Genomic DNA, 20,578 nt, shown 5'->3' with positions numbered 1-20,578 from the left:
TCACAGTAAAGCTTTTATTTTGGTAAATGAGCTCAAACATCTTCCTGCAGTTATTTATCACTAAATTAAAGTCAGTCAACAGAGAATCAATCAGTAACCGCTTTGATGACAAAATTATACTTATTTTTATGCAAAAATGTCAAACTCTAGTTGGTTCCAAACTGTTAAAGTTTTTTTTCTCTTTTCTACCATATTGGATGGAATCTTCTGGGTTTGAACAGATGTCGAGACAGAACCAGACGTAAAGGTGGATCTTTTTGACGCTGTAAATAAATGCAGCAGTTGAATTAGTAATAAAACTACCCGCTGCAGCCTGCTTCCAAATCATTTCACAGCGTCATCAGGGTGTCGAAACAACAAACACGACTTCTTTCTTTCCACTGAAGAGATTTCCTTTAATTACAGCTACGTTACAAAACACGGAATTATAAGATTTTGGAGCAGAAGCCGGTAAATCCACCAACAGGCCCCAGATTAATCACAGTGTGGAGGCGTAAAACGACAACAAACTCTAAAAGAAAGGCTGCAGAGCTTCAGTTAGCGTCTTTAGCTGCTGCCGCTAACTGCTGCAGCTTCTGGGGGAGGCTGACGGTGGCGAAGTGGACCCGGTCCTTCTTCAGCTTCTGTTTGACCGTCTGGGTCACATCCAGCTCCATGTACTGCTGCTTCTGACGGTCGTACTGAGGCCACGAGACCAGACCAGGACCGCTGGGGGAGCTGGGACAGACAGGAGGAACTGTTTCACTGTGCCTTTACTATAAATTTGACTATTTATTACACAAATTTAAAATGCTAATTTACAATTTTGATGCTCAGTAGATTTAATTATTTTGTCTACATCCATGCATCTTCATATTTCCTAATTTTAGGCATTAAATTTTCATGAATTTGTCTTTATTTGACTGAATTCTGTGTATATTTGCTGCAACAATCCAACTTGGACAAACTATATTATTCAGAAGTCACTTTTCTGAACTTTCAGGATAATAGTCACATTATAAAATAACATTTTCAGATTTTTTCTTTCAAAAAAGCCCCAACAGATATCCGTAACATACTGTAATAATGTTTTTAACTGATTTACATGCAAATAAAGATGTATATAGTTTGTAATTTTAAATGCACTTTTGTCAGTGAAATCACAAAACAATGCTAAATTAAAGCTGAGAAACTTTATAATCAAACACAGATTTTTTTCATGAGGACAATATTTCCATTTTTTTAAGGAACCTTAAAACATTTTCTGCATTGATTACTTCTACTTCTGATACTTTTTCATAATAATACCCACATTACAAAATAAGATTTTCACATTTTTTCTTTCAAAAAGACGACAGATATCTGTAAAATGCTGCTTTAGCTGATTTAAATACAATTAATATTAGAAAAATTCATTGAAATTACAACTTCAATACATTTTTGGAAGTAAAATTACAAAAAAAATGAAAAATTAAAGTGAAATTTTACAGCCAAACATAAATTTTTGATTTTCTTCTTTTAAAAAAAGAGAAATATCTTTAAAATGCTGTAATAATGGTTTTAGCTGATTTAAATCAATTAAAGTGACAAAATCAGTCATTTTACTTACAAAAATATATTTAGATTTTAATTTCAATACATTTCTGTAAATAAAATGACAAAAAAAAAGCAAAAACCAAACATTGATTTTTACAGATTTTTTTTTTATTCCACTATTGGGTCCTTTTACTTTTACTTAGTCTGTTTGGTGCTATGTACATAGACGAAAGTGGGTTTATTAGATTGTTTTTGGTTTTATTTATCATTATTATTCTGTTTTTGCTGGAAATTAAGCAGATTAGAGCTGTGAGAAAGAAGCAAACTATAAATATGTCGAGGTAAAAACAAGAACAATGAGCTAAAAAGGCCTGTGTATTAATGCTCTGTGCTCCATTTAACAGTTTTCTGTTGATTTATTATCTAAAAATGGTCCAAAATCAGGTTAAATTTGAAACTTCAGTAAACATCTCGATCACAGTTTCCTTGTTTCAACTGTTGTACTATAATACATTTGTTAAAATGACTTTAATAAAATATATTATTTATTGTATGCTAAAATGAAGTTGAATTAAACTCAATAAAACTTTTCTGTTGGTAAAAGTATTTGTTCTTGCAGCTTTAATGATGTTGTGACTCACCCAGTTCGAGCAAAGTTGGCCCAGTAAGACATCATCGTCCGACATAAACTTTCATCGTCGGCTGTGACAGCGCCTGAAAAACAATTTAAATCATAAAATGAAACACTGGAACCCTTTAAACACAATCTGGAATATAGTGATGCTGTTTATCTGATTTAACATGGAAAAACAGACCGTAATTTTAAAAAATAACTTATTGTTATATGCAATTTTGGGCGATTTTTAATGTAAATTAGTAGCTTTTGTGTGATTTTACCAGATAATTTACTAGTTATCTAACAAAAAGGGTGATGATGGTTGACCAACCACAACCAAAACATTAATTTAAATGTTAACGGTCCTTAAAAAAAGGACAAAAATGTAAGTAACATCTAGTCTGTATAGTTTAGTATAGTCTGTGTTTTTACAAATAGTAATCCGTTAGCAATGTTTAAAAAATAAATATAAAAATACATTTAAAAAATAAAACATTATTTAACGGTGCTTCTGTTTAAAGTAAATATATGTATGAAGGATTAAAAATAATAAATCATTTTTAACTGTTATTTTATAGATTTTACCCGTTTTGTTATATAATTAGTAAAATTAACAAGCAAAATCACACAAAAAGTAGAAATATGCCTAAATTTAAAAAAAAAAAACAGGCCAAAAGTGTAAATAAAAATTCATAAATATATGATTATGTATATTAACTGTTACTTTATAGCTAAATAGAAAGTAAATTAATTAATTAAGGCTAGAATGTAAATTAAAACTTTATTTTTGTGATTTCACTTTCCTGTAAAATGACAGAAATAAAGAAGAATTAATTTAACAAAAGAGGGGAAATCTGTAAAATAACAGTAAATTGTTTAAAAACATTTAAAAGTTGTTGATTTTTCAGAGCGTACCCAGGATTTTTACGGCTCCGTTCCAGAAACAAGCTCCAAACATGAAGCCGACGTCGTCAGCGTGGTCGGCCTTCACGAAGCTCGGACGGTTGTCTTTGTGGACCTGAGCTCGATACACAAACTCATACATGTAGACCGGAGCTCCAGCATCTAAACACCAGCAGAGAAGAAACATGAAGGTCTACAGGATGAAGGTTTAGATGGTGAAGGTTTAGATGGTGAAGGTTAGATGGTGAAGGTTAGACGGTGAAGGTTAGACGGTGAAGGTTAGACGGTGAAGGTTAGACGGTGAAGGTTAGACGGTGAAGGTTTAGACGGTGAAGGTTAGACGGTGAAGGTTTAGACGGTGAAGGTTAGACGGTGAAGGTTAGACGGTGAAGGTTTAGACGGTGAAGGTTAGACGGTGAAGGTTTAGACGGTGAAGGTTAGACGGTGAAGGTTTAGACGGTGAAGGTTAGACGGTGAAGGTTAGACGGTGAAGGTTTAGACGGTGAAGGTTAGACGGTGAAGGTTAGACGGTGGAAGGTAGGTTAGACGGTGAAGGTTAGACGGTGAAGGTTAGACGGTGAAGGTTAGACGGTGAAGGTTAGACGGTGAAGGTTTAGACGGTGAAGGTTAGACGGTGAAGGTTAGACGGTGAAGGTTAGACGGTGAAGGTTTAGACGGTGAAGGTTAGACGGTGAAGGTTAGACGGTGAAGGTTTAGACGGTGAAGGTTAGACGGTGAAGGTTAGACGGTGAAGGTTAGACGGTGAAGGTTAGACGGTGAAGGTTAGACGGTGAAGGTTAGACGGTGAAGGTTAGACGGTGAAGGTTAGACGGTGAAGGTTTAGACGGTGAAGGTTTAGACGGTGAAGGTTAGACGGTGAAGGTTAGACGGTGAAGGTTAGACGGTGAAGGTTAGACGGTGAAGGTTAGACGGTGAAGGTTTAGACGGTGAAGGTTAGACGGTGAAGGTTAGACGGTGAAGGTTTAGACGGTGAAGGTTAGACGGTGAAGGTTAGACGTAAGGTTTAGACGGTGAAGGTTAGACGGTGAAGGTTAGACGGTGAAGGTTTAGACGGTGAAGGTTAGACGGTGAAGGTTAGACGGTGAAGGTTTAGACGGTGAAGGTTAGACGGTGAAGGTTAGACGGTGAAGGTTAGATGATGGTCAGACATGAAGATTTGTCTCCTGGTGACTCTTTAAACTGTAGAAATGAGATTAAAGGATCTACAAGCTGCAGCGGTGTTGGCAGAAAATGATGGACGGGTTCCTTACCTGCGTGGTATCCGGCCACCATCACCACCGGCAGCGTCATCAGCAGATCTCCGATGATTTCTGTGAAAGCGTCTCTAATCTCTTCTGGAGTTTTAGCATCTTTCAGGTATTCGTCTATGATAAGGTTGTTCTCTGCAGACGCCTAAAACAGAGACGTGATAACAGAAGAACTTATTTTCTGTCCTCCTGTATGTCACATGGCAGTGGAACTGTTTATTAAAAAATAGCATTTTTTTCTCTGCTGTTATTAATTGTTTACGTTTCAGGTGCCTGGGCAGAGGAACTGTGGAAAAAAAAACAAAACTAAACAACAACAACATTCAGACTGAATGACTTGTGCTTTGTTTGTATTTAAATGTGTATAGAGACATGTGGATACACATGTAGATCTATAATTAAATTAAATTAAATTGAGTTTAATTGCATTTCTTTTCATTACAACAGAAAAAGGGACAAATTAAAGTAGTCACAACAATAAATAATTTAACATTTTTGACAGGAAAAATGCTGATTAAATTTAAAAAAAATGCAAGTAATAATTAAAGTGATCACAACAATGAATAAAAATAAATTAATTAATTTAAACTACCAGAGAAAAAAGTTACTTAAATTGCAATAAATCAAAAATAATAATTCAATTAATGCAATCCCAACAAGAAATGATTTAATTTAATTTAATAAAATAAAACAAAAAAATAATTTACCGGCTGCAGGAAAAATGTTGATTGAATGAAAATAAATCACAACAAATTATAATTAAAATAAATTAAAGTAATCACAACAATAAATGAAAATAAAAAATAATTTAACTAATTAAGTTAAACCAATACAAACAAGAAACTATTTAATTCAATTATATATATATATATATATATATATATATATATATATATATATATATATATATATATATATATATATATATAAAATCAATAACCTGCTGCAGGAAAAATGTTGATTAAATTAAAATAAATCACAGCAAATTATAACTGAATTACATTAAATTAAATTGAATTATTTAAAAGTGTCATTTTGTAATTCAATGTGCATAGAAAGAAGTGTCAGAAATTTCTAAATATTTAAATTAAATGAAATTAAAACAAGATAAAATGCATTGAATTAAAACCATAAAAGTAATAATAATAATATAACAAAAAATGAATAAATAATAATAATAACAAAATTAAATTTTCCCCCCAAAAATAATTTCATTATATTTGTTTAAATAAATGTTATGCCAACAATTAGACATTTAATTTAATTTATTTAATTCAATCTAATTTAATAAAGTTTAAGTGCAATTTAACTACTTTTTATTTTCTGTCTTTAATAATGTTTACTTCTCAGGGGTCCATCAGTGTGCATATTTGTCTCTATATTTCCTGTTGCTTTAAAGTTAGAAAAGAGCATGCAGTCATGTCATACTGACTTCTCAGTTTTTCTCACCCCTGTAGGGTTGAACATGTTGACCACCGCCAGCACCGCCTCCCTGTTCATCCCGTTCTCCCAGCCAGGAGGGGCGAAGCTCTGGAGACACAAAGAACAGCAGAACGTTGAGTAACAACAGCAAGAACAGAGGGGATGAAACCAGGAAGAAAAACGTGAGGTCTGAGGGAACCTGAGGCAGAATCCATCCAAACTCGTGGTTGGTGATCCCCATCATCACCGGAACCTTCAGAACCTCTTTCCTCTTCAGAAGCTCCACGGCCGTGTCGCTCAGGAAGTCTCCGTCCACCACGGCTCCCAGGAAAATCCTCATCTGAACATAAAGTATGATCATTACTGAACACTAACAGTCTCAGGACATGAAGGAGGAACCAAGCTGAGGCTGCCATCTGGTGGCTAGAATGAAGTCTCTGATGTTAGATTTCCATTTCTGTGGATGTAATTTCAGCCCTCCTGTTGTCCTCATTTACAGGTACTGAAAGATATTGTTTCCTTGTCTGAAAAAAATCCAAAAATTCAGCAAAAAAAAATTAACAAATTTCAGAAAATTTGCAAAACCTCAAGGAAGAAAATTCCAATAATTCCTTAAAAGTTTCCCTTGAAAGTTTTATTTAAAAAATCACACAAATCTGGCAAGAAAATTCTTGTAAAATTTTTTTTAAAAAATGAGGAAAAATCTTCCGATAAAAAAATCCTAAAAATATCTAAAGTGATTATGCATATATCAGTAAAACTTCTACTATTTTCTTTAAGAACATTCACATACATTTTTATGTGATTTTATTGTGAATGTTCTTAAAGAAAACATTTTTAACATTTCTTTTTTTCCACCAAAAAATTTTCAAAGATTTGCCAAAAATGTTGCAAATGTGGACATCAGAAGTTTCACTGTGAAAATATATTTTTTTCCCACATTTTCAAACTTTAAAACGGGTCAGTTTGACCTGCAGGATGACACGAGAGTTAAAATATAATATAACACGTTCCTTATAAACAGTGACATTGAATTGTATTTATTTATTGTTGGTTTATTTAACATGGACAGTACAATATAAATAAAGTAAATATTCTCACCCTCAAAGACTGAAGTTAAAAACCTACTGAGCTTATTTAAATGCCTGCAGAATATTAATAATAATAAAAACAATGTTAGACACCAACTAAAACAAGCAAAGCAGATGAATAAACTTCCAAAGCGCACACAGTGTATAAAATACTCAAATCTGTGTGATACAGTAAAAGTAAAACCACAATAAAACATTTACTAATTACATAAAAATGGCAATTAATTCAGTGTTTTGCATTGATTATAGGGATTCAAGATGTGTCATTTTTATTTTACATCGAGGTTAATCTAAGGTTTTATTTGGGCAGAAATATTTACCACCAGAAACTGAATTTGAATTAATATGTTTAACTTATATAAAATAAATTGCACTTGAATTACTGAATATGAAATTGAATTTATTGGATTGAAACTTGAGACTGAATTCAGTTTAATAAGGTGCACATTTGAAGCAGTAAGTAGTCTAATAGATTAAACTTCAAATTGAAAGTGAAACTGAATTGATTTGATTAAAACAAAATTTTCTTAAAAGTGAAAGTAATATTTTGAGGTTAAATTCAGTTTAATGGGATGCACATTCAGGGAACTGAATAATCTAAAAAAAATTCAGTTTCAAATAGAAACTGAAACTGAATCTATTAGACTGAAACTGAATTCCCATAAACTGGAAAATGAATGTAAAGTCTTGAGATTTATTCAGTTTAATGAGGCACATTTCCGAGTTACTGACTAATCTAATAAAACTAACATCAAATTATAAATGAAACTGAATTTATTGGATTGAAACTGAATTCCCTTGAACTTGAAAATGAATGAAATGTCTTCAGATTTCATTCTGTTTAATGAGACATACATGCAAGACACTGAGTAAGAAAATAAATTCAATTTCAAAATAAAATCAAAATTGAATTTATTACTGAAATTGAATTCCCATAAACTTGGAAGTGAATCTAACATCTTGAGATAGAGTTCAGTTTAATGAGACACACATCTGAAAAACTGAGAAATCTAATAAAACAAAAACGGAATCATTTATTTTGAAATCCTCAGTGCCCCATTTATGTGTCTTATTAAACTGAATTTTATTCATGAACAGTGAATGAAGAGAGTTAAGTCTTCACTGAAGGCCACATACAGAGCAACTGAATTCAATTTCAAGACTTTATATTCGCTTTCGAGTTTATTGGAATTCAGTTTCAGTCTAATAAATTTCAAATAACACAATTCCGCTTTTGTTGCAATCCTTCATGGCAAGCAAATGTCTGCCCATTTTCATCAAACGCTGAACAAAATATGCAATCAGAATGATTAAATTCCGCTAACATCTTAACGAGATTCACCTTTTTGGTTGCAGTGACGAGCTCGTCTTTGCTCTTTCCCTTGATACAGCGGACAATTTCTTCTGTGCTGCTGTGGCTGCATTCAGTGAGGTTGGCGACAATCTGAGAATAAACAGAAATCACAAATATATGAATTACTGATGAGAAAAGAAAACAGAAGGGAAAACTAAATGCAATAACTGCCGTGCTGCTAGCTAGCTGTTAGCTGATGAGCTAGCCGAGGCTAAACCTAATTTGCCAACTTTTTGTGTTTCCTGGACTTAAAAAGAAAGTCTCAATAACCCAGATAATTAAGACAATATCTAAAAAAAATCTAATTATATCTTTGCAAAGCTACTATTGTGATGTCATTCCACCACTGTGTGTTTTGAATGTCCAATTTCTGCTTGTTCAAATGTTTTCCATCATAGTTATGTGTGCTCACCTTAGTTAACTGTCCTGATATAGTAAAATAATTAAATGAGTACAATTAGAATTCATATTTAGTACCTGGGCGTAAGTCAGAGGATTGCTGGTGGTGTAGGTCCCAAGTGTTGCTACTCCACTTTGGAAAATTGCCCTGTGGAACAGTCCTTTGGCTTTTGGAGACAAAGTCTGTTCAAAATGAAGGAAAAAATGTGTAATTGGACACAATAAATGATAAATATACAGTACCAATAAAACATATTCAACCCCCTTTGGAAGTTTTCCTCTTTGACTGCTTTTCAACATTGAATCATGGTCAGTTTGATTTGGATTTTTTAATAAAAAAATATACAAAATAATAAACAAAATAATTAAACATACAAAATGTAAACTGGTGATTGCATAAGTATTCATTTCCTTTAAAGCGATGAGTGAACAAGCAAGAAAAAAATAGTGAGGGAGGACACCAAGACACCTATAACTCCTGTTGAAAAAAGCTCATATTAAATCTGAACTAGAGCTCATCAGATGACATGTGGAGAAGTCAACGGGAAGAAAGCTTTTTGATCTGAGGAGACCAGAATGGAGAGTTTTGGCTACCATAATATCTATCACGAGATACTATATCTGTTGAACACCAAACACTGAACGTCTCATCACAAACACATTATTTCCAATATGAAGCACGGTGGTGGCAGCATCATGATGTGAAGTATAGTGGTGGCAGCATCATGACGTGAAGCACGGTGGCGGCAGCATCATGACGTGGAGCACGGTGGTGGCAGCATCATGACGTGAAGCACGGTGGTGGCAGCATCATGACGTGAAGCACGGTGGCGGCAGCATCATGACGTGAAGCACGGTGGCGGCAGCATCATGATGTGAAGCACGGTGGTGAGAGCATCATGACGTGAAGCATGGTGGTGGCAGCATCATGATATGAAGCATGGTGGTGGCAGCATCATAATGTGAAGCATGGTGGTGGCAGCATCATGATATGAAGCATGGTGGTGGCAGCATCATAATGTGAAGCACGGTGGTGAGAGCATCATGACGTGAAGCATGGTGGTGGCAGCATCATGATATGAAGCATGGTGGTGGCAGCATCATAATGTGAAGCATGGTGGTGGCAGCATCATGATATGAAGCACGGTGGTGAGAGCATCATGACGTGAAGCATGGTGGTGGCAGCATCATGATATGAAGCATGGTGGTGGCAGCATCATAATGTGAAGCATGGTGGTGGCAGTATCATAATGTGAAGCATGGTAGTGGCAGCATCATGATGTGAAGCACGGTGGTGGCAGCATCATAATGTGAAGCATGGTGGTGGCAGCATCATGATATGAAGCATGGTGGTGGTAGCATCATGATGTGAAGCACGGTGGTGGCAGCATCATGATGAGAAGCATCTCTTTGCTACTCACATTTCAGCTGCTGAAGCTTGTAACTCCTTCAGAGGACTCATAGGTGTCTTGGTGGCCTTCCTCACTAGTTTCTTTCTTGCTTGGCCACTCAGTTTTTGAGGACAGAGTCATTTTAAAGGAAGTTAATACTTATGCAATCACACATTTTACATTTAATTTTTTTGTTGTTGACATTATTTTGGAGAAATCTACTATTACTTTGACACTTAAGAGTCTTTTTTTTGTAAATTCTTGCCTAAGAAAAACGTTTTTAGCTTGAAAATGAATCAATTTGGAAGACTAAAGGATGGGGGAAAACTCCTAAGGAACCACCAACACTCAAACACACATCATGAACTTTGCTTCAGTGTTTTTACCAGTATGGATGCACTGATGCCTCCTGCAGATTCTCCAGCCACTGTGACGGTTTGAGGATCTCCTCCGAAGGCCTCGATGTTTTCTTGAACCCAGCTCAGAGCCTTCAGCTGGTCCAGGAAGCCCCAGTTCCCCTGAGCGTGACTGTCTCCGGTGCTTTGGAAGAGGAACAGTCAGGACGCTGGCTTCAGGTTCACCGAGAATCACTGTGAAGAGCAGAACACCTCCTTACCTCAGGAACCCCAGGATGTTCAGACGGTACTGAATGATGACCACCACCATGTTTTCATAGGCCGCCAGTGGAGCGCCGTCAAACTGAGAAGCTGCACCCATCGCCAGGCCTCCTCCATGGATCCACACCATCACCTGAAACACAACACAATTTTTATGTCTTTATGGATTTTAATGTCTCTGTTATTTTGAGTTGTTTTGTAGTCTTTTGCATTTTGAAATTCTGTTCTTTGCATCCGTCTGTCTCCGGTAATGTCTTTTTGTCATTGTTTTGGGTCTGTTTGTGGTTCTATTGTGTTTGTTTGTGGGTGTTGTGTGTCTCTTTGTGGTTGTTTTCATTCTATTTGTTTTTGTTTTGTGTCTCTTTGTGGTTGTTTTCTGTCTCTGTGTGGTTGTTTTGTGCCTTTTTGTTCTTGTTTTGTCTCTCTTTGTAGTTGTTTTTCTGTCTCTAAGTGGTTGTTTTGTGTCTTTTTGTTGTTGTTTCTCGTCTCTTTGTAGTTTTTGTCCATCTGATAGTGGTTATTCTGCGTCTCTTTATAGTTGTTTTGTGTCTCTTTGTGGTTGTTTTCCATCTCTCTGTGGTTGCTTTGCATCTCGTGGTTGTTTTGTGCCTCTTTTTGTTTGTTTGCTGTCTTTTTTGTGGTTGCTTTGTGTCTCTGTGGTGGTTTCTGTCTCTTGGTGGTTGATTTTTTTTGGTTCTTCATGGTTGTTTTGCATCTTGTGGTTGTTTTGTGCCTGTTTGTTTCTGTTTTTGTCTGTTTGTGGTTGTTTGTGTCTGTTTGTTTCTGTTTTCTGCCTGTTTTGGTTGTTTTGTGTCTGTTTGTTTCTGTTTCTGTCTGTTTGTGGATGTTTTGTGCCTGTTTGTTTCTGTTTTCTGTCTGTTTTTGGTTGTTTTGTGTCTCTTTGTTTCTGTTTTCTGTCTGTGGTTGTTTTGTGTCTGTTTTTGTTTTGTGTCTCTTTGTGGTTGTTTTCTGTCTCTTTGTTGGTTGTTTGTGTCTCTATGCAGTTGTTTTGCATCTCTTTGTTGTTGTTTTCTGCCTGTTTGTGTTTTTGTTCCCTTTGAATTGTGGTTCTTTTTTGTCTTGTTCTTTTTGTTGGTCCTATTGTGTCTCCTTCAGGTCACATTGCGTCTTTTTTGTAGATATTTTGCATCGTCTTGTGGTTGTTTTGCATCTCTTGGTAGTAATTTTTTTGTCCTAGTTTTTCCTTTGTATCACTTTGTGGTCATTTCGTGTCTCTTTGTTGTCACTTATAATGATGTGTGTGTAACTTACAGGCAGTTTGTCGGCTGCTGTTGCTTCAGCTGGAGTGTAGACGTTCAGATACAGACAGTCCTCTGAGAGCTCCGGTGGGGTGAATTCTAGCGACATGGTTTTTGAGACATTCACCACTATGTCTGGATCCTGGATGCACCTGAGACACAGACGAGAAGAAGAAGGACGAGGAGTCAGAGAAGGTCTTGTTGTGTTGAATTCTGAGTCATGGTCTGGTTCTGGTCTCACATTGGCGGCTGCTTTGTTCCGTCTCGTTCACCCTCCCAGGACTCCACATCCAGGGGAGCAGCCAGGCGAAGAGGCCCGACGGGAGGCCGAGCGAAGGGGATCGCCAGGTACTGCTTCACCCTCCTCTCTGTGCCTTTAGCAGTCACATACTCTCCTCTGATTCGGCCATTTTTCAGAGAGATCACGAGGTCGCTGCTCCCTGCTGAAGACACAAAGGTTTGAGTGTTACACAAACGCCACAACTGGGTTTTCTGGGCTTACAGTTTCCAAACAAGTCCAGTGTGTCAGCAGGTTGTTTTGTTGTACAGTTATAGTAGAGCATGTTGTTTTTCTGGCGTTTTCCGGGTATTTCTGCACTTTATTCATCATGTTGGTGTACAATTACCGAGCACACGCGTTTATATGACGTCACTGTAAACTTTGACACTGGAATTTGGGAACAAATATACTCATAAATACAGTAAAAATCTTATTTTACTGTCTCTATATAGATTTTTTTTAGACATACAGATATTAAAAGCACCTTTATACTGGCACCACCTACAGGACGCTTAATAGAAAAACACTGACGCTTAAGGCCTTATCGACATGTACTGTTAGCTTTAAAAAGCACAAAAACGCCTCATTGTTCATTGGTAAGTTGTAGATTGTATACAGTATGGAAAAAACTTTAGTTAGTCCAGATTCTCAAAACAAAAGCACAATTTTAACAGCATTCATGCAAACAGAAATCTCAGGGTTTTCTCCTCATCTATTGACTATACAATGGTGTTTCATTTCAACCTTAACCCTTTGATGTGCAACATGGGTCAAAAGTGACCCAAATCCGATGGAAAATGGGTATCTCCTGATGCACACTGCGTATCAAAGGGTTAATGCAAGCTTTCCACACTGTGTAGGAAATGCTAAGTTTCCAAAGACAAAACATTTCTCTAAAGAAAAATCTCTTTAGGTGGACCTCAAGCATTTTTCTCTGAGCCCTATTCTCATGCAACGTGCACACAGGCATGGTGAACAAGTTGAAAGACACTCCACTGACACCACATAGTTATCCTAGAAACATCCATCCATCCATCCATTCTCTATACACCGCTTTATCCTCACTAGGGTCACGGGGGGTGCTGGAGTCTATCCCAGCTGACTCGGGTGAAGGCAGGGGACACCCTGGACAGGTCACCAGTCTGTCACAGGGCTTATCCTAGAAACAAAAATGCACAAATATACAATAGGAATGAAAAAATACTTAATATAAAATAAATGGTAACCTAAGAAATTACAACTGAGTTTGCAGCTTTCCCATGTCTTTCCGCCTTTCGTCCTCAGCCTGTTGAGTCACTGAACAGTGAGCTTTTGGAAAACTCCTTGCAGAGTGAAGATTTTCAGGAATTCTGTTTGCGTTGTAAATGTGTGGGCTGACTGTTTGGTTTGTGATGCCAGAGTGTGGGCTGTTATCTCTGTTTTTTACATGAGGAGGTGTTATGCACTGGAGGATGTGTCCAAACTAGTTAACTGATGGTAACCTCGCTGAACAAATAGTGAAACAGAGATCATCTGGAAGGTCCAGTCACCAGTGGATCAGTCCTCCTGGACATAACAATACCATAAAGACTAAACAATACTCCAAATAACTCTGTGAAAAGGTTGTCAGAAAGCATCGGTCAGGGGAGGTCACTGAATATCACTTGGAATCCAGTTAAATCGATCAGTAAGAAATATGTAAATCTGCCTCTAGCAGGTCGTCATCAAAAACTGAATTACTGTGCTAGAAAAACTAGTGAGGGAGGCCACCAAGACACCTATGACTTCCCCTGAAGGAGTTTCAGCATTTGAAATGGAACAGATCGCTCGTACACCAACTGTAGCCTGTTCTTCACCAGTCAAAGCTTTTTGACAAATAAGATAGAGCTGAAAAAAAAATGGATTAAATCTGGACTACAGTTTCCCAGAAGATACTGTACATGGAGACTGGAAGAATATTCTTTGGCACAATGAGATCAAAATGGAGCTTTTTAACATTCAGACTAGATGCTATGTTTGGTGGTCACCAAACACTGAGCATCATGAAAACCACACCATCACTACCGTGAAGCACGGTGGTGGCAGCATCATGATGTGAAGCATGGTGGTGGCAGTATCATGATCGGAAGCACGGTGGTGGCAGCATCATGATGTGAAGCATGGTGGTGGCAGCATCATAATGTGAAGCAAGGTTTTGGCAGTATCATGATGGGAAGCACGGTGGTGGCAGCATCATGATGGGAAGCACGGTGGTGGCAGCATCATGATATGAAGCACGGTGGTGGCAGCATCATGATGGGAAGCATGGTGGTGGCAGCATCATGATGGGAAGCACGGTGGTGGCAGCATCATGATATGAAGCATGGTGGTGACATCATCATGATATGAAGCATGGTGGTGGCAGCATCATGATATGAAGCACAGTGGTGGCAGCATCATGATATGAAGCATGGTGGTGACATCATCATGATGTGAAGCATGGTGGTGGCAGCATCATGATGGGAAGCATGGTGGTGGCAGCATCATGATATGAAGCATGGTGGTGACATCATCATGATATGAAGCATGGTGGTGACATCATCATGATATGAAGCATGGTGGTGGCAGCATCATGATGGGAAGCATGGTGGTGGCAGCATCATGATATGAAGCATGGTGGTGACATCATCATGATATGAAGCATGGTGGTGACATCATCATGATATGAAGCATGGTGGTGGCAGCATCATGATGTGAAGCTGGATTCATGAAATCGGTTCAATTTAATTCAATTCAAAGAACTTTATTTTTCCGTTAGGAATGCCACAGTGAGTTTTTCTCAGACGAACTCTTTTTTTTATTACGTACAGTTGAGTGTGAAGAATATTTGCCTCCAACATTTCTGTTGATTTGCAGTGGAAACAACTGAATATTTAATCAAAACATCCAGTTTTCTGTGTTTATTTTGCAACAGGTACTAAACAGAGTCCTTCTCCATTCAGACAGCTGTAAAGGAAAAGCTTTCAGTTTGGGGTAACTAATTTTCCTGGAGCTGCTAGAATCCCTTTTTGGCATTAATGCCTTATTCAGAAAAACACTTGATCACATGTCAGCCACAGTTCCAAAAAACATGAATGAATAGAGTTTAGTGGTTTTAGTCAGGTTTTATGGATGTAATTTCATCCGGTAAAGCTCTGGGCAGCCAGGCGGAGGGGCACAATTCACATTCAGTCTTGGCACCTGAACATGGCTGGATTTGGATGTCTGGTTCAGAGGAGTGGATTAACAATCCTTTGTCCGTGAATGGAAAGCTGTACCAGCTGAGCTCGAGGAGGTACTGACTGACCTGAAGCAGAGTAGAAGTTTTACAAACCTGTCAGAATTTCACCGAGATGCTACAAAATACCTCATTACCTGAAACTCAAACTGTTATTTGTAGGATCTGGACTCGAACTTGGCCTCCAGAACATTCACCTTGTTGTCTTTAAATCGTTTTTGTCTAAATTGACTATTTGCTTCGGTTCATTGTCTTGATGAAAATCAGATCTTCTCCAAGTCTCAGTTCTCTCCAGACTGCATCAGGTTGTCCTCCAGGATTTCTCTAGACTTTGCTGCATTCACTTTATCCTCTACCTTTAAAAGCCTTCCAGGACCTGCTGCTGAGGAACATCATGATGCTGCCACCACCGTGGTTCACATCATGATGATGCCACCACCATGCTTCACATCATGATGCTGCCACCACCATGCTTCACATCATGATGATGTCACCACTATGCTTCATCTCATGATGATGCCACCACCATCCTTCACATCATGATGCTGCCACCACCATCCTTCACATCATGATGCTGCCACCACCATGCTTCACATCATGATGCTGCCACCACCATCCTTCACATCATGATGCTGCCACCACCATCCTTCACATCATGATGCTGCCACCACCATCCTTCACATCATGATGCTGCCACCACCATGCTTCACATCATGATGCTGCCACCACCATCCTTCACATCATGATGCTGCCACCACCATGCTTCATAACATGATGCTGCCACCACCGTGCTTCACATCATAATGCTGCCACCACCATGCTTCACATCATAATGCTGCCACCACCGTGCTTCACATCATAATGCTGCCACCACCGTGCTTCACATCATAATGCTGCCACCACCGTGCCTCACATCATAATGCTGCCACCACCGTGCTTCACATCATGATGATGCCACCACCATGCTTCACATCATGATGATGCCACCACCATGCTTCATAGTGAGGATGGTGTGTTTGTGATGTTTGTGGTCTCATCTGATGGACAAAAAAGCTTCATTTTATTCCCAAAGAACCTTCTTCTAGTTGACTTCAGAGTCTCCCACAAACCTTCTAATGAACTCTTGTCCAGATTTTAATATGAGTTTTTCTGTTTGTCACTCTACCATAAAGCATAAAATAAATCAGGAAGCTTATTCTCACAACTTAATTAAATGCATGTTTGCCCAATAAAACATCCAGTGTACTGATTAAGATAAGCTATTTAAGTTGCAAACATTATTTTAATGAGCTGTGTTGACATAATAATGTTGGTAATTGCACACATTTATTATTGTGTGTATTTCAAAACAACATTTATTGTTTGTTGTCAGACAAAATTATGTTGCTGACTAGATGTATTTGTTAAAAATTAGTACATGAGCAGAAATGCAGTTATTGTCGTGATGTTCATGATGCTTAGTAAAATTATTTTAAAATTGTGGAAACACTAGTTGGAACAACTTAAATTTTTAGAGTAATCAACTTACCTGATTATGCTACCAGTCTTTAAATAAATGGTCATTATCTATTAATTTCCTTAGACTGTAATTGAAAACCTAATTTGCGAAACTCAGTGTGGTTTGATGGTTGAACATAATTTTGCTATAAATATATTTCAAGTCAAAAAGATTCATGCAAATTGCTGCATTGTTTTTTAAACTTATTTAAATGGTAACACAGTTGAAAACTAGTCTCAGACATTATTTTTGATGAGTTTAGTTGTAGTTAATTGCACCAACCTATTATTGTGTATAATTTAAAAGCTAAATTAGAGTTGAGACAACTTAATTAAATTGAATTTTTGCAAACATTTTCTTCACCCTAAGCTCAGGATATCAAGTTCCCTCTTCAATCATAACAGGCCAAGCTCATTTCAGACGGGTAAAACTGGTCATTTAAAATAAAGAAATTCTTTTAAGTCAGTATAGTTTATTGGTTGAACTAAATTTTAGTCAAAGATGCTGCAACTCAAACAGATTGATGCAAACTGTTGCACTACCCTCAAAAAGAGACTTGATGGGTCAACTTAAATGAATTTCTTCAACTGGTAAAACACAACTGAACCAGAAAACCACTCATAGAGCCCAGTACTCTGTCAAGACTGCTCAGTCCTCACATCATTTCTGATGGATAAGTCTCCACAAGTCCTCAGTGGTGGATTTGTAGCAGGATCACAATCATGTGATCGTCAGCAGGAAGCAGATGTAGTGTTTACTTGTTGTTGTGGTAACAGTGACGCCGTGCCACTCTCTGACAATGACACAGAAATATTTAACAAATCTGTGGATCCAGACTGTAAGCCACATCACTGCCAAAATCTAATCACTTGGTCCTCGTGTCATTTCTGACCTTCAATGAAAATTTCATCCAAATCTGTTGGTCTGTTTTGGAGTAATGTTACTGACAGACAGACAGACAGACAAACCAACACTGATCGTCACACAGCTCCACCGCATTCCTTGGTGGAGTAACAAAACTTATCTAGATTAGGTTAACAAGGCAAATCAATGCCCCTGTTTTAGGCTAGATATACTTTAAACATGCAGTGTAAAGCATAATTCTGTCATCTACCGTTTCAATTTTCTTCACTCTTTAATCCTTTCCAGCTGATTTGCAGCAGAAAAAACTGAACTTCAAATGCACAATGTTAACATAGTAGACAGTTTTTTTGCACTTTTTGTGAAATGAGAAAAACAATTTAAAGGAACAAATATGAGGTTGATAAAATGCGATTAACATCATCAAACTGTTTTCCTAAAGAACGGATGGAGCAAAGCTGTGTCCTCTCTTCTATTTTTCATATTTTCATCACATTGTCAGCCTTGATTGAATGTCTCACTCTACCTCATATTATCAGGATCAGACTCATTCTCTGGACTGTTTTCCATCAGTCAGTTTGTCCTCTTGGTCAGCAGTAACAGCTAGCTAAATATCTAGCTTCTACTGCTGAGAAAAAGATCACGTTAGCATGGATTAGCATCCCTGTTACTGTGATTAGAGTAGGGTTAGCAAACAACACAGAAAACATGGAATAAAAATGGTACCATTGATGTGTAAGCTGAGCCAATCAAGCTAATCAAGATAGTTTATGACCTGTTATTGATGAATATGGAGCAGAAAATTGCAAAAGAGAAGGTTTATTTGGAATGACCCATGTATCTTGTGGTGGTCAGGATTGCTACATAGATGCGGAACGTAAAGTAAATTCACAATAATCTCGAGATCTTAAGTTTTTTTCATCATAAATTAAAATACCAGACTGTTCAGTTCCAGATACATGAGACTAAATGTTTTGTTCCTTTACACTGTGATCTGTAAGTTGTAACGTGTAAATGACAAACTGAGGCATAGTACTGTTGGAATTGCTCTTATTTTTTTCATTATTTTTCATTGAACGTGAACATTTTCACAGTCTACTTTCACTTTTGCACTAAAACAAATGGAAACATTTGGAGTTGCGGTTATTTCTAGGTTATTATGCTCTGATCTTACTGGTCACTTGGTTCCCTGAACTAAAACAACAAACCCAACGTACATGCAAACCTCTGCTTCCCCTGCAGGCCTTAAAGGTGGTTAAATGAGGAGCTTCTTACCTGGCAAGGCCTGAGCGATGGCCGTCAACACAACGAGCAGGTGAACACTGAGCAGCGCCGTTCTCATCCTACCGGGGCTCAAACAAAAGACAAAGACTTACAGTGTAGTTTCAGAGAAATATCCCTCGACCCTCCTCCCTCGTCCTACTGTACCTCCCCTGCACACAAACACTGACACAGTAACAGCACATGCACTTTCACCCCCACACCGCTCCGTGTGACGAGCACAGCCTCAGCAGGAATAAAGTCACTGCATTGATTTAACCCACGTACAGGACTCTGACCGCTGAGTCAAGAAACCACCAAATCCTGCTCTTTGATCAGCTGCAAACCGTTTGTGTTTCACACAAGATGTTCTGTTACTTCTTGGAAAAAAGAGGGGCTGAGAGGTGGCACGATGTAGGATCATGAACAAATAAATAAATCTGACTTAGTGTGAAGTTAGCTGCTCTCATTGTGTCGCTGCACGTCTGTAGTTTTGTGCTCACACATTGTTCTTTAGCTGCAGAGGTTCTGCTGGTTGCTGTTGCAGATTTCTTGCTGTTGTAAGAGTCGCTGTTAGGTGGTCCAGAATATTTGGACAGCTGCAGGACTTTCTTGTTTGTCCTTCATTCAGAAAAGTGTTAGAACGAGTATGTGGAAGCTGCATCTCTCTGTACAAAGAGAAGGCCAAAATTAACCTTACAATGCCAAATTTTTGTTTACTGATTTGTTTCTTCTGGTTAGAAACAACATAAGCATCAATAGATAGATAGATAGATAGATAGATAGATAGATAGACAGACAGCTAGATGGGTCATTGTCTTCTTGAAACACCCAACTGTGTCCAAGATCAATCTTCTGATGATGGTAATATTTGGTTAAATTTGTTCATTTCCACCTCAGTTCGGCTGTTTTGGTTTCTGTCCACAAGCTTCTGGTTTACCTTTGCCTCCTCTGAACAGAATTGGTGCAGTTCAACTAAACTGAACTTGTTTCTTCAGGTTCTAGATGTCTTGATGGGTTAAAGTCAGGACTTTGTGGAGACCAGTCTAGAACCTTCATTCCATCTTGATGGAACCATTTCTTTACCACGTCTGATGTGTGTTTGGGCTCATTGTTTCGTTGAAACATCTAACTGTGTCCAAGATCAACCTTCTGCTGATGGTTTTAGGTTTTCCTGAAAAATGTGGAGGTAATCCTCCTCCTTTGTTATTCCATTTACACATGTGGACAAAATTGTTGGTATCCCTCCGTTAATGAAAGAAAAGAAAACCCCACAATGGTAACAGAATTAATTTGAATCTGACAAAAGTAATAATAAATAAAAATTCTATGAAAATTAACCAATGAAAACCAGACATTGCTTTTGGTTCAACAGAATTATTTTAAAAAATAAACTCATGAAACAGGCCTGGACAAGCTCCAGTTCCACAGAGCATGATACTGCCACCACCATGCTTGATGGTAGATTTAGTGTTCTTGGGGTTAAAGGCCTCACCTTCTCTCCTCCAAACATATTTCTGCTCAGCTTTTGTTCCACCGACCACAGAACTTTCCTCCAGAAGGCCTTTTCTTTGCCCATAGAAAGTCATAGAAAATTCAGAGTCGTGGG

The 20,578-nt window shown here is 37.7% G+C and overlaps 1 protein-coding gene and 1 long non-coding RNA gene across 11 annotated transcripts; one reads left to right on the top strand and one right to left on the bottom strand.

The window, feature by feature from the left end:
* ces3 (carboxylesterase 3) lies at positions 1-19,184 on the bottom strand. 2 transcript variants are annotated; one of them, XM_022211437.2, is made up of 13 exons: positions 18,985-19,184; positions 12,077-12,275; positions 11,849-11,987; positions 10,576-10,709; positions 10,346-10,499; positions 8,647-8,751; positions 8,158-8,259; positions 5,924-6,064; positions 5,752-5,832; positions 4,306-4,447; positions 3,047-3,196; positions 2,157-2,229; positions 1-717 (listed from the first exon to the last, which is right to left on the bottom strand). In XM_022211437.2, exons 1-13 carry the CDS (start codon positions 19,049-19,051, stop codon positions 534-536), a joined length of 1,671 nt encoding a protein of 556 aa, XP_022067129.2. In that variant the 5' UTR covers positions 19,052-19,184; the 3' UTR covers positions 1-533. The 2 variants fall into 2 exon arrangements, with proteins under 2 accessions (XP_022067129.2, XP_022067128.2); XM_022211436.2 differs by having other exon boundaries at positions 12,077-12,278; positions 18,985-19,182.
* On the top strand, positions 3,117-4,298 carry LOC127535083 (uncharacterized). 9 transcript variants are annotated; one of them, XR_007943738.1, is made up of 5 exons: positions 3,117-3,264; positions 3,609-3,702; positions 3,845-3,887; positions 3,959-4,044; positions 4,086-4,298. It is a non-coding gene; the product is annotated as an uncharacterized LOC127535083 (long non-coding RNA). The 9 variants fall into 9 exon arrangements; XR_007943741.1 differs by lacking the exons at positions 3,609-3,702; positions 3,845-3,887 and adding an exon at positions 3,709-3,788 and having other exon boundaries at positions 3,973-4,044; positions 4,143-4,298; XR_007943735.1 differs by lacking the exon at positions 3,609-3,702 and having other exon boundaries at positions 3,709-3,887.
* Positions 19,185-20,578: the final 1,394 nt, after the last annotated feature.

This window comes from Acanthochromis polyacanthus, chromosome 8 (genome assembly GCF_021347895.1).
Source record: "Acanthochromis polyacanthus isolate Apoly-LR-REF ecotype Palm Island chromosome 8, KAUST_Apoly_ChrSc, whole genome shotgun sequence".
Lineage (NCBI taxonomy): Eukaryota > Metazoa > Chordata > Actinopteri > Pomacentridae > Acanthochromis > Acanthochromis polyacanthus.
Note: the sequence above shows the minus strand (reverse complement) of the source record. Positions and strands in the feature narration are given on the sequence as shown.